The 12,963-nt window shown below is 38.9% G+C and overlaps 1 protein-coding gene across 2 annotated transcripts in view; it reads left to right on the top strand.

Moving 5' to 3' along the window:
• FBXL20 (F-box and leucine rich repeat protein 20) overlaps positions 1–12,963 on the top strand; it is a 110,329-nt gene that overhangs the window by 697 nt on the left and 96,669 nt on the right. The window contains exon 1 of one of the 2 annotated variants that reach the window (XM_024743450.1): positions 61–351. The exons of the other annotated variant lie outside the window; for it this stretch is intronic. Coding sequence (XP_024599218.1) covers positions 310–351 — 42 coding nt within the window. The 5' untranslated portion in view covers positions 61–309. Of the gene's footprint in view, positions 1–60; positions 352–12,963 lie in introns of those variants that run through there. 2 annotated transcript variants of the gene reach the window in all.

Raw genomic sequence — 12,963 nt, forward strand, 5'->3', positions numbered from 1 at the left:
ACGCAGTTCCGAGGCCCGGGCGGCTCTGCCCAATGAGGAGCGGCGTTGCTGGTAGGTGGGGAGTGTTTTTGTTTTGGGTTGAAGTTGAGGCTGAGGAGAGAGAAGAGCTAGCGACGAGCCGTCGTCGCCACACCGCGGGAGGTGGAGGAGGCCCTGACGGAGTCGAGAGGTCTCTCCTCCCCGCCGACGGCCCCTGCCCGCAGCTCCTCTGCCTCCTCTCGGTGCCGGAACTCCCGGGCCTGCCCGGGGCCCCCAGTCTTTGCACTCCGCACGCCGCAGCGCCCGGCCCCGGCCGCACCCGCCGGCCCCATGAGGAGGGACGTGAACGGAGTGACCAAGAGCAGGTTTGAGGTGTGCGCTTGGAGGGGGCTAGGGTGGCGGGAGGAAGGCGATTCCCTCTCTCGTGCCCCGAAAAATTCGCTCCGCACTGAGCCTCCTCCCTTGTCTGGCGCCGTCACCCCCCGGCCTCTAGGACTGCCAGACTTCTCTCCCCCTTCTCGCGACCCGAAAGCCCAGTGCAGCCCGGCTTCCCTCTTCCTCCCGACCGGTCGCCTCCTGCCTCTTCACCAGCGGGGCCCCGGCGGGGGATTAGCTCTGGCGCCCTAATTCCCCCTCCCCCCAGTATCACTCAGCTTTCCATTCTTTACACAACCCTTGGCTTGCCTCCCTTCACCCGGCAGAAAAAGCATCACAGCTCCGATCGACCGGAGGGAGCTAGCTTCTTTTCTTTCTGCCACTTTCTTCGTGAAGCGAGGGGGAAATTATGGGCCAGGGCGCTTTTCTCCGAGTTTGAGAGACCTTGGTTAAACTAGGGAAGTGGGGGTGGTAGACTGAGATGATAGAGACGACCACGGGTTTTCGGTGCTGTTTGCTTTGGGTATTGTTCTGATACTTCCTCTTCTTTCCCGTTTAGTCTGTACTTTTGTAGCTCATTGTTTCTGGGAACTCTTAGACGTGTACAGGCTTTGAGGTTGGGACGAAGGTCTGAGAGACTTAAAATCCATTCAAGTCTCTTTGTCTCTAAGAACTCCACCTCTGGCGAGAGAGGTTTATAATAATGGAATTAAGGAATGGGTGAGGAAATAAAACATCCGAAAGCGTCTTTAGAGAGTAGTCAGTGTCAGGAAGTGGTTCCTTTGGGAAGTGAAGTATCATAGCTACAGGTGAATTACAGTAGTATAGTAATATACGGGAAGGTTTTTTGAGGGGATAAGAAAGAGAAAGAAACTACAGCAAGAAGAGTAAATGTTGCCTGGCCTTTTTTGGCAGAGAATCAGGCTGACCTGGGATCACTCACAGCTCAGTGTACATCTCACTTGGTGTTTTTCTTCATTTCCATTTGAAGGATGAAATTGTAAGACGGTGAGACAGAAGTTTCTGGAAGCTTGCCAACTAGTTGCAGAGGATGAAATTGTTACCTAAGGTCTTCAGTTTAGTCTATTCCTTGATTTCTTTTTATGCTTATGGGAAAAATATTTTAATTTGCCCATAAAGATCAAGACAGGGAGTGTTGGGGAGAGTTTAACTGCAGAGCTACAATGTTACTGTTGCAGGCCAGGAGTGGAGAAAAATCAAGGAATTGGTCTCCTTAGAGTTTTCATATTTAACTTCATCATGGGAAGAAATTATTATAGTAGATATGGTTTGGTGTTTAATAGAATTTTATGTTGCCCTAGTGTAGAGAGACCCAGTAAACTTAATTTATGATGGTTTCCTATTCAGTACTACTGTAAAAGTCCAGACTGCCATTAAAGTTACTGAATAGATATTTAGCAGTTAACAGAAATCTTCAAAGGGAAACCCAAATGCTGAAGAATTGAGTGGAGGATGGCCTTTTGCCATTACAGTCAGCTCTTTATCATTTTGCTATTCACTTTTAGGTTGTGTGAGTAATTGTTGGAAAGAGTTCTTTGTAGTTTGTGCTTTAAAAATGCGTTGCTATATCCTGTTTTTGTAATTATCTTATATTTTAATTTGTAGTTTATCTGTACTGGTGGTACTAAAATAATAAGAGAATGTATTGCTTTCTTGAGCATGTCTGGGTTTTTAAAATAAATTTATTTATTTTTTATTTATTTTTATTTTTGCCTGCATTGGGTCTTAGTTGCTGCACGCGGGCTTTCTCTAGTTGTGGCGAGCGGGGGCTACTCTTCATTGTGCTGTGCAGGCTTCTCATTGTGGTTTCTTGTCTTGTTGCAGAGCACGGGGTCTAGGCACGTGGGCTTCAGTAGTTGCAGCACACCGGCTCGTTCTGGCGCACGGGCTTAGTTGCTCCGCAACATGTGGGATTTTCCTGGACCAGGGCTTGAACCCGTGTCCCCTGAATTGGCAGGCGGGTTCTTAACTACTGTGCTACCTGGGAAGTCCTGCAAGCATGTCTGTTTACCTTGATTGGTACAACTAAAGTTTTCTGAACATGTCTAAGATAAAAAGGGAGGGAAAACTCCTTCTGCTGCAGTGTTTATTTGTAAACAAAAGGCTACTCTTACTATGAAGTGAAGTGTTCATGCTGAAATACAAATGAGAAGGGACTGGAAATATGTGTTAATGAGTTTCATTGTCTGATGTTTCTTAAAGTCATTTACCCCTTAATGACCTAATTTACAGGTAATAAAGCAATAAACTTTGGTCTCTCATGAAGTAATAAACCTTGCTAATTCGTTGAAAACATTTTATTTACTTTCAATGGATAAAAGATGTAGATAAGATGAAGCAGCCTTTTCATATCTAAAATATTTACATCAAATTATTTTTTTAATTCTCAGAAATCAGAGGTTTTTAAAGGACTGATAATTTTATGATTGTAAGCAGATAGCTCTGAAAATTTTTGTGAGTGCAGGAAATTTCTATAGCAAATATATAACAACTAATTTCAAATTAGTTATGGTTAATACAAAAAGTGAAAGATTGTTTTCTTGGCCACATTTTTTTTTCTGGGCAGAAGATAACTAAAGCTTATTGTTTTTTATTTAATTCTTTAAAACCTTTTTTAGGGAATATTCTGTGTATTATGCTTTTGGATGTTGTAAGTGAAGGCCACACACTTTAAATCTCACACTCAGGGGTAGAGTTGTAGAAAAAAAAAATTTTAAGTTAAAATCAAGGGAGAAGAGTACCTGTTAGGCAGCTATGTAGTATCCTGTAGAATAGCCAAGTAGATGACTGTTGGATAAAAGAGTTTAAAAAAGATATGGAGGTGTGAAAATTATTGTTCTTTGCTGTATCACTTTGGCATTAAATCTGTACTATAATAACCCTTATAAGTTAACATAATGCGTACTGAATTGTCTTAGTCTTCTAATTGAAATTCATTAAAATACTTTTTTTTTTTTTTTTTTTTTTCATCGGCAGGCAGACTCTCAACCACTGCGCCACCAGGGAAGCCCCAAATACTTTTATACTTTTATATTACTTGCAGTACACTTTGTTTTGTGGCAAATTTTGATAATTTCCTTTCAACTTTAATAATGATTATTAAATATGTCCTGTATGCCAGGTGCACTGAGCTAGATGTCTTACCTTAGTTACTTCTAATTCTCACAATTCTCTTTTGAGGAAAGCTAGGGCCCAAGAAGTATTCAAGTTGCACAGCTAGTATTTTTGGGAGCCAAGATTCCAATCTGCAATTTTTTTTTTACTCCACTCTATCATTCTGCTCTGTTTTTAGCATAACATAGTATAAAAGCCCATAAAATGTGTGGAAAAGAGCTTTCCTAAAGTTCTTCATCCAGTATATTTTATTTTGCTTTTGCTATCGAGAGAATACAGCTATCCTTCATTTTAAGTGCTGTTGCCAACGCTATCTTAACATAGTGAAATTAATGACAGATATGTGTAAATATCTAAGCTAGCCCTTGAATCCAAGTTTAGATTTTTTTCAGTTAAGACTCTCTACTTGTCATATTCTTAGTAGCTCCATTATAAGAATGTAGTATTATTGGAGGAAAAATTCTTATTTGGGTTTATTAAAAGGTATAACTTAAAAAAAAAAGTTATAGTGGTAACATCCACTGACATTCACATACCATTTTACAGTTTAATCAGTGCCTGGAGATGTTAAGACTCACATAGCTAGGAAGTGATGAGTTCCAATTTGGGTATTTTGAATCCCTGTTCATTATTGTTTTTCATTATACCTCACTGCCTCTCTGATAAATCTGTAATACTGCAGTTTGTATGATTAGGTTGTAATATTTCTTTACCTGCTTCATTTTATTGCTTCAATTTGTCCAAAATAAGAAAAATCATAAACTGTTTTGTGGCAGAAAGAAAATACTGCTTTGGGAGTTAAGAGAACTGGGTATTAGATAACCTTGATTTTTGTCACCAACTAACTGTAGCTTTGGTCATCTCTTTTCACTTCTCTGGTTTGGTCATTTACCTCTTCTGTAAGAAAAGGGAGTTAGAATCAATTATTAAGGTTCCTTTTGTTCCAGATCCTATGAATCTGTAATTTTTGAATAAAAGCCGACCTTGGTCCTTTCTTCTGAAATAGCCACTCCAGTATTTTGTTAAAGTTTGTAGGCTCAGTCACACAGTACAGTTAAGACTGCAGTAATGACCCTTTTTCTCCCTTAAGGTTTTATCTTCTAACCTAAAGAACATTCTGCATAGTAAATAACCATATTTTCCAAGTTGGTGCATGTGGAAAATGTTATATTTTCCAGTGGGTGAGAGTCATTTGTGTCACTCTATTTGAAAGGCCTTGCAATGGGAAAGAGTACTAGTAAAACTAAGGAATTTTGTTTTTAATGCTTTAGAGATTGGTTTGAAAGCAATTATCTAACATTACTGTGGAAAATCCAAATTAAAAGTCTGGGCTTTTTAGGCCCATTCAGACAATCTGTCCTTTTTTGAATAGTGTTACTGATATTTCTTTATTGTATAATCATGGGTCCTTTTGAAGCACAGTACACTGTATCATGTACTTATATTGTAGTCATTCATTATTTAAAATAAACATATGTTTGTGTCTTGCTACAGTATATATAAGATAAACAGTTATGTATTGAAAATTATGCTTTCCATTAAGTCATTAAATTTTTTTAACTTGGCAAAAACTTCACAACATGTATTGTTGATATTTAATCCTAGTTATAAGATGTGATCTAGTTCTTTTTTAAAAAATAAATGTATTTATCTTATTTATTCATTTTTGGCTGTGTTGGGTCTTCGCTGCTGCGTGCGGGCTTTCCCTAGTTGCGGCGGGCAGGGGCTACTCTTTGTTGCGGTGCGCGAGCTTCTCATTGCGGTGGCTTCTCATTGCGGAGCGTGGGCTCTAGGCGCACGGGCTTCAGTAGTTGTGGCACGCGGGCTCAGTAGTTGTGGCTCACGGGCTCTAGAGCACAGGCTCAGTAGTTGTGGCACACGGGCTTAGTTGCTCTGCGGCGTGTGGGATCTTCCTGGACCAGGGCTCAACCCGTGTCCCCTGCATTGGCAGGCGGATTCTCAAGCACTGTGCCACCAGGGAAGCCCCGATGTAATCTGTTTCTACATTGAAGATTTTCATTCATTAAAGCAGTATTTCTGTTAGAAGTATCCACACTTTTAAAGTCATGTCTTCATGTTCTAGGCCTTTTGTCAGTTTTAGCTGTTAGTACTGGTGTTGTTTTTTAATCTTAATTTTAAAAAATCCTTCTATTTTCATCCTCAGAGTTGCCTCTTTTGAAATTTTGGTCTCATTTGTCTTCTAAATTAATGAGTACTTTTGTTATTGCTAGCCCTTAGATTACTGTTTCCCAACTGGTGACAGATTGGAAACTAAATTAAAAATTTCAGTAATCTAACTAATACTGTGGTCTTGCAAGGTATTTTTAGATGTCCAAAATAAAATATTCCGTTACACCAGGAAAATCCAAGGGAGGGAGGAAGAAGAAAGAATGCCCTTAAACTGACCAAATTTAGCTGCTTGTGCAGTTGTCTTTACACTGTTTTCCTATTTAATATCCCAGGCTTAGTGGATTCTTAGATCAGACCCCTACCCAAAAAGTGCCTCAGAAAAATGAAGGCATCCACCTGTGGTTTTATAGTTTTATGTCTTAATGCACTTGAACCCATTTGATAAAAAAGATTTTAACTTAATAGCAACTACAGTAGGTGGTGGTATTGAACTATGCAGTAGTATTTATGCTTGATTCATGTTGCTTTATTATATAACTTTAAAAAGAAAGGTATGTATTCAAATGTAATAAATCCAAAACAGATTTGCATTAGCTTTTGAAGACTATTTCTGTTAAAAGAATGGCTTTGCTGGCTAGTTATTTTCAGCACATATCGAGTAACGATTTAGCAGGCATGTGATTTAAAGCTATAGGTAAGTAACCTATTTATTCCTGAATCATATTTCCTCCAATTTGATTTTGTGATATTCTGTTGGCTTTAATAAGCCTCATATCTGACAGTTGTAATCAGGTGGAAATGTAAGTAATTTAATCCATTTTGCTGTCTTCTAAGTTGCTCTGAGGTAAAAGTCACCTATTAAAACATGATAGACAAGGGTTTAGTCAGTTATGAAACATATATTGGCAATGTCTTCTGTCATCTTTGTCCTTGATCCCAGGAATTTCTAGTAAAAAGTAAAAAAAGGGAAATAGAACACTGAAAGTAAATTGATTTTATGCATTACTTTGGTGCTAAGACAGAAATCATATCTAGTAACAAGGAGGTGAAGGTTGGCAATACATCGAATGCCTGCCCAGTTTTATATAATCAAATGTAAAAGCTATTGTGATATTTGTTGGTGAGTGTAACTTTCTGATTAACTGAAGGATGCAGGCAGATATAATTTCACGATCATTTATTTATTTTTGATTTATTCTGCTACTTTACTTTTATATAATATTTCCTACATGACTTAAAGAGTTATAAATTAATTATATTTTAACAAGAGTGGATGATTATGGGTACATGCACAGACAAAACTCAAGAATTCAGAGTCAGACTGTGGTTTATTCCCTACCTTAGAATTTGTAGCCAAGGGTTTCTTTGTTTTATTTTCCCACCAAGAAGAAATAGATATCTCGGGGACTGAGAAAGTGGGAGATCTTTGCTGACATGAAAAGAGTTGTACTTTCAGAATGGGTTAGAACAACAAGGGGTGCATATACTAACTCTTCACGATCATTCAAAAGTAAAAAATGGAAAAGCATTCTCAGTTTTACTACAATTTACAATAATAAGAATATGCCATAGGTATAGCTATTCTGAGTACTTTTTTTTTTTTTTTTTTACTATATGCAGTATGAAGGTATTTATGTGGCAGGAGGGACAGGCAAAAAGAAAGCAGTAAATTTCTAGATTAGGGCAGGTTTTTAAATGTAGAGTACCTCTTCTTTTATGCTTCTGTCATCCTTGGTTGACAGTTTAGGCCCTGGAAAGTTCATCGCCAACTGCCTGTATCCTGAATTGCAGTTACCAGCGAAGAGCCAGATTTGTTTTGTTCTTTGTTTCCTTTTTTCCTTTTTTGAGGTGGGTGGGGTGAAGGGAAAAAAAAGAGAAGGGATTTGCAGTTCCTTGAAAATTAACAGTTAAAAAAAAATATTTCTGAAGAACCTAGGGGCAGGACAGGAATAAAGATGCAGGCATAGAGAATGGACTTGAGGACACAGGGAGGGGCAAGGGTAAGCTGGGACGAAGTGAGAGAATGGCATTGACATATATACACTGCCAAATGTAAAATAGATAGCTAGTAGGAAGCAGCCGAATAGCACAGGGAGACCAGCTCCCTGAGAGCACCTAGAGGGGTGGGGTAGGGAGGGTGGGAGGGAGACACAAGAGGGAGGGGATATGGGGATATATGTATACGTATAGCTGATTCACTTTGTTATAAACCAGAAACTAACGTAACAGTGTAAAGCAATTATACTCCAATAAAGATGTTAAAAAAAAGAGAAAATTAACAATTTAATGTTAACTATAAATGTTAGCTGCAAGGTTTTCCAGAGTTTTTTGTTAGAATATGTTATCCATTTTTTTGTCATCTTATTTTTTGAACTAGATCATCTGTGTACTTTAATGTTCTAATTTTGAAATTAATTTGAGTAAGGAGAGGATGGAAACATTAAGCTGGGACTTCCCTGGTGGCGCAGTGGTTAAGAATCCTCCTGCCAATGCAGGGGACACGGGTTCGAGCCCTGGCCTGGGAAGATCCCACATGATGCAGAGCAACTAAACCCGTGCGCCACAACTACTGAGCCTGTGCTCTAGAGCCCGTGAGCCACAGCTACTACTGAGCCCATGTGCCACAACCACTGAAGCCCACGTGCCTGGAGTCTGTGCTCCGCAACAAGAGAAGCCACCACAATGAGAAGCCTGCACACCGCAATGAAGAGTAGCTCTGGGGCTTCCCTGGTGGCGCAGTGGTTAAGAATCCACCTGCCAATGCAGGGGACACGGGTTCAAGCCCTGGTCTGGGAGGATCCCACATGCCGCAGAGTAGCTGGGCCCGTGAGCCACAATTACTGAGCCTGCACATCTGGAGCCCGTGCTCCACAACAATAGAGGCCGCGATAGTGAGAGGCTCGCGCACCGCAATGAAGAGCGGCCCCCGCTTGCCACAACTAGAGAAAGCCCTTGCACGGAAACGAAGAACCAACACAGCCATAAATAGATAGATAGATAGATAGATAGATAGATAGATAGATAGAGTAGCCCTGCTCACTGCGACTAGGGAAAGCCCATGTGCAGCAACAAAGATGCAATGCAGACAAAAAATAATATAAAATAAATTAATTAATTTAAAAAAAAGAAAATGAAAACGTTAAGAGGATGTCTTTAGGATTTTACAGGGGGAAGTAACTTCTGAACTATGAAGTACACGTGTATGTATTTTACATACACATACACGTGTGTATCTATGTGACCTTGGGTTAATTGCCTTTCTGGACCCCACTGTCTGAACTTTAAGGTTCCTTCTCACATGGAAATTCTGTGATTCTCTGTAAATAAATTCCCCAGCTTGCTGTGAGTTGGATATTAGATATTCAATTTATTGCCAGTGTTCTTACATTTCTTTGTTTTTAACTGCTGTTAAACACAAAACACTTACTTAGCCTTTGTGACCTGAACCTATATTCTGCTTTGGATTCCTGCTTGTTTTTGCCCTGAAATTTGATAAAAATGGAGGTGGGCACTGGCAAAAGAAAAAGACAAAAAGTATGGTATGTGTATATACCACAAGTACGTGTAAACCATATGTACATGTATATGTATATACAACTATGGTGTATCTGTCCAAATGACCTTTGCCAAGGGAGTGAGAAATGGATATGATTGTGTGATATCCTGGAGTTTAGGGTGTTATGATTCAGTTTTTAATATTTATGGAATTTATGTATTTATATATAGAGAACCTATATAAGAGCATTAGCTTTGAAGTCTGAGTTTGAACCCTGGCTGGGAAAAGGTGTATTATAAAGGAAAGAATGTAACTAATGATTTCTTTTCATCTGATTCAATTTTATATATCAGGTTTATTGAACAGGAACATCTATGAATTTTAACCAATGTAGTTGAACAGTAATTAACAGTGTTTCAATTTGGAGTTTATACTGTAACCATTATTGCATTCATTGTTAGGCAAATGTGGACATATGTCTCCTAAGATGAGAATCTGGAACTAAATTGTAAGTTGACATTTAAAACAGTCAGCTTTTACCCCAGAAACTGGTCATTCTTCCGTCTCTGATTTGTAGAAAATAAAGCTATGGCATGACTGAACATGGACAAGTAAGTAGGGATGCATTTATTTTTTTAAAAGAGCACCGCATTGCTAATACCCTTTCCCCACACTCATCCTTATCAGTTTATTTGGAAAATTATTTACATGTCCTTCATTTGAAGACACTCTTGTTGCAAAAATCACATCATAACTTACTTCTGCAACCCATTTGTAGGAAGGAAACATGATATATTTTGGAAGTATCCTTGGATAAGTTAAAGCATTTATTTAATAATGTAACTTTCCTAACATTATCATGAATGGTAACTTCAGGAAGATAAAGGACTTTATATTCAGTGTTCTTAGTCACAGCTGACTGGAGTTATACAAAAACAGCTTCCCAAATCTAGATCTACAGAACAACAAAAAATGCAGTTTTACTGAGGTCAACACGTTCCTTAAGAAAGAAAAATTGTATTTAGATTTTTTGCCTCAGAAGGTGGATTATAGGCCCTAAATGGTCCAGACAGAAAAGTTTGGCCTATAGGAATCAAGAACTCAAGGGGCCTAATGTTGACAGTACTGTGAACTCAAACTGAACGCTGGGGAAAACCACTTACTTCTCTGTCTTTACAGCTCTAAAATAAGATTTCCAATATCTATTTCCCTGTCTTAAGATTTCCAATATCTATTTCCCTGTCTTAATACAAATTAGGTTTAATTTAAAAATTAAACCTAATATAATGTTGTATGCCAATTATACCTCAATAGAAACAAAAAAGATTAAACCTAAAACCTCTAGTACTCCCTGAGTTAAATGGGTATTATTAAGGAGAAATAAATAAAGAAAGGGTAATATTAAGGAGAAATAAATGAAACTAAATTTAATTTATGGCAGCTGAATTCCATAGTAGAGATAAATAAGTAACAACCTGAATGTCTAATCAGAATCACCAGTGAAGTTTGTTGTACAGTACTAATCCCTTGAAACACTGGGATAAAGAGTACAAAGTTAACTTGTATTTGCAAGCTGAACTCCCCGGGGAAATCAATTTACATACCATAGATTTGCCATTATAAAACCAATATCTCTTCGTAAGTTTATATCCTATCCTAGATGTTTTAGCCCTAGAAACAGGAGCAATATTTAATGTATAGCATCTAAAATACAGTTCTTTTACAACTTGTACATTTTACATGAATCAGATACATTCAGTTTTACTAATGAAACCACCACACCCCACTACAGCCTCTCAAACTACCAAGAACGAATATGTCTGGGAACTCAGCAAAGCTTATCTGACCTTGTCCGGGGCACAGAAAATCTCATTATAGAAAACCAGGGCGGGCTTCCCTGGTGGTGCAGTGGCTAAGAATCCGCCTGCCAATGCAGGGGACACGGGTTCGAACCCTGGTCCGGGAAGATCCCACATGCTGCGGAGCAACTAAGCCCGTGTGCCACAGCTACTGAGCCTGAGCTCTAGAGCCTGTGAGCCACAACTACTGAGCCCGCGTGCCACAACTACTGAAGCCTGCATGCCTAGAGCCCGTGCTCTGCAACAAGAGAAGCCACTGCAGTGAGAAGCCCTCGCACCTCAACAAAGAGTAGCCCCCGCTCGCTGCAACTAGAGAAAGCCCCTGCGCAGCAACGAATACCCAACACAGCTAAAAATAAGTAAATTAATTAATTAAAAAGAAAAAACCAGGGCATGGTATTGATAGTTCATTTCTGTTCAGATTTTATTTCGCACGAATATGTGTCAGATATTGATAGGTGTTAGAGGTACAGAGCTGCTCCAAAGCATTGTCTTTTCCTCAGGGAGTTTGTTGTCTAGTTAACAAGAAAACTGCATGAAAAAAATAATTTAGTGGGTTCTGGTAAATGCAGTGGTAGCTATATGGGAGTGTGATAAGAACCAATTTCATGAAAAGCATTCACACTTTCCGTGATCCTCATACTGCTTATATGAGACGCATTACATTTTATTTAGTGCTTTTAAAAGAAAAAATCCATTGAGGCTGCTTTTAAAAAATATTAGCACTATACTGTCAGGTGTAAGAATTTATTTTTTTATTAAATTTATTTTTTATTTATTTATTTTTGGCTGCATTGGGTCTTCGTTTGCTGCACGCAGGCTTTCACTAGTTGGGGCGAGTGGGGGCTACTCTTCGTTGTGACATGTGGGCTTCTCCTTGCAGTGGCTTCTTTTGTTGCGGAGCATGGGCTTTAGGTGCGTGGGCGTCAGTAGTTGTGGCACATGGGCTCAGCAGCTGTGGCTTGCGGGCTCTAGAGCGCAGGCTTAGCAGTTGTGGCGCACCAGCTTAGTTGCTCCGCGGCATGTGGGATCTTCCCAGACCAGGGCTCGAACCCGTGTCCCCTGCATTGGCAGGTGGACTCTCAACCACTGTGCCACCAGGGAAGTCCAAAATTTATTTTAAAAAGTACAGGTATGAATTACTTATACTTATCTGTACCAGGGACAACCAAGGGAAAAGAGGCATGTTTTCATTAGTAATTTCTTTGGTTTTACTGGTACATCTTTAGGGAAACAGAACAGTGGGACTACTAATGATAGAGCTAATCAGAGTAACTGCTCTTCTCTAAAGCTGGACATTTCTCAGAGATGTAAGCAGAAATTAAACAGGGTTAGAAGAAGAGTAACAGGAAAGTAACACTTTCACCAGTAATTCCAGGAATTAATTATATAGTAGGTAGTTATACACATATTGTTCTATTTGTTTTTAAAGCAAAGAATAAATTTTGTTAAGGAATTTATGAATGACTGAATAATACTGACCCTCATTTATGGAGGGCATCCTGCTAACCTTCCTTTTAGTAGGGCAGATATTTTGAACTGCCTTAAATAACCACTTAATATAGTGTTTTGCACATTAAAGAACATGTTCCCATTTATGATTTCATTTGAACTTAAAAAAAAATATTGTATGTTAGGTAGGGGATATTTTTCTGCTATTTTATAGGTAGGAAAGCAGATACTCTGGAAGGCTGTTATTTTACCAACATTAAATAGCTGAGTATAAAAGCCAGAACTTTAATCCAGTTGACTTGAAGTTTCTTATACTTGCCTCTAGGGCATGCTGACTGAGAATTTTTTTTTTTTGCTTGCTTGCTTCCTTTTTCTTTTCTTTTTTTTCTTTCTTTCTTTCTTTCATTCATTGGAGTATAATTGCTTTACAATGTTGTGTTAGTTTCTGCTGTACAGTGAAGTGAATCAGCTGAGAATGGGTTGGTTTTTTAATTTTATTAAAAAAATTTTTTTGGGCTTTCCTGGTGGTGCAGTGGT

The sequence above is a fragment of the Neophocaena asiaeorientalis genome, unplaced genomic scaffold (genome assembly GCF_003031525.2).
Source record: "Neophocaena asiaeorientalis asiaeorientalis breed wild unplaced genomic scaffold, Neophocaena_asiaeorientalis_V1.1 scaffold1, whole genome shotgun sequence".
NCBI classification, from domain to species: Eukaryota; Metazoa; Chordata; class Mammalia; order Artiodactyla; family Phocoenidae; genus Neophocaena; species Neophocaena asiaeorientalis.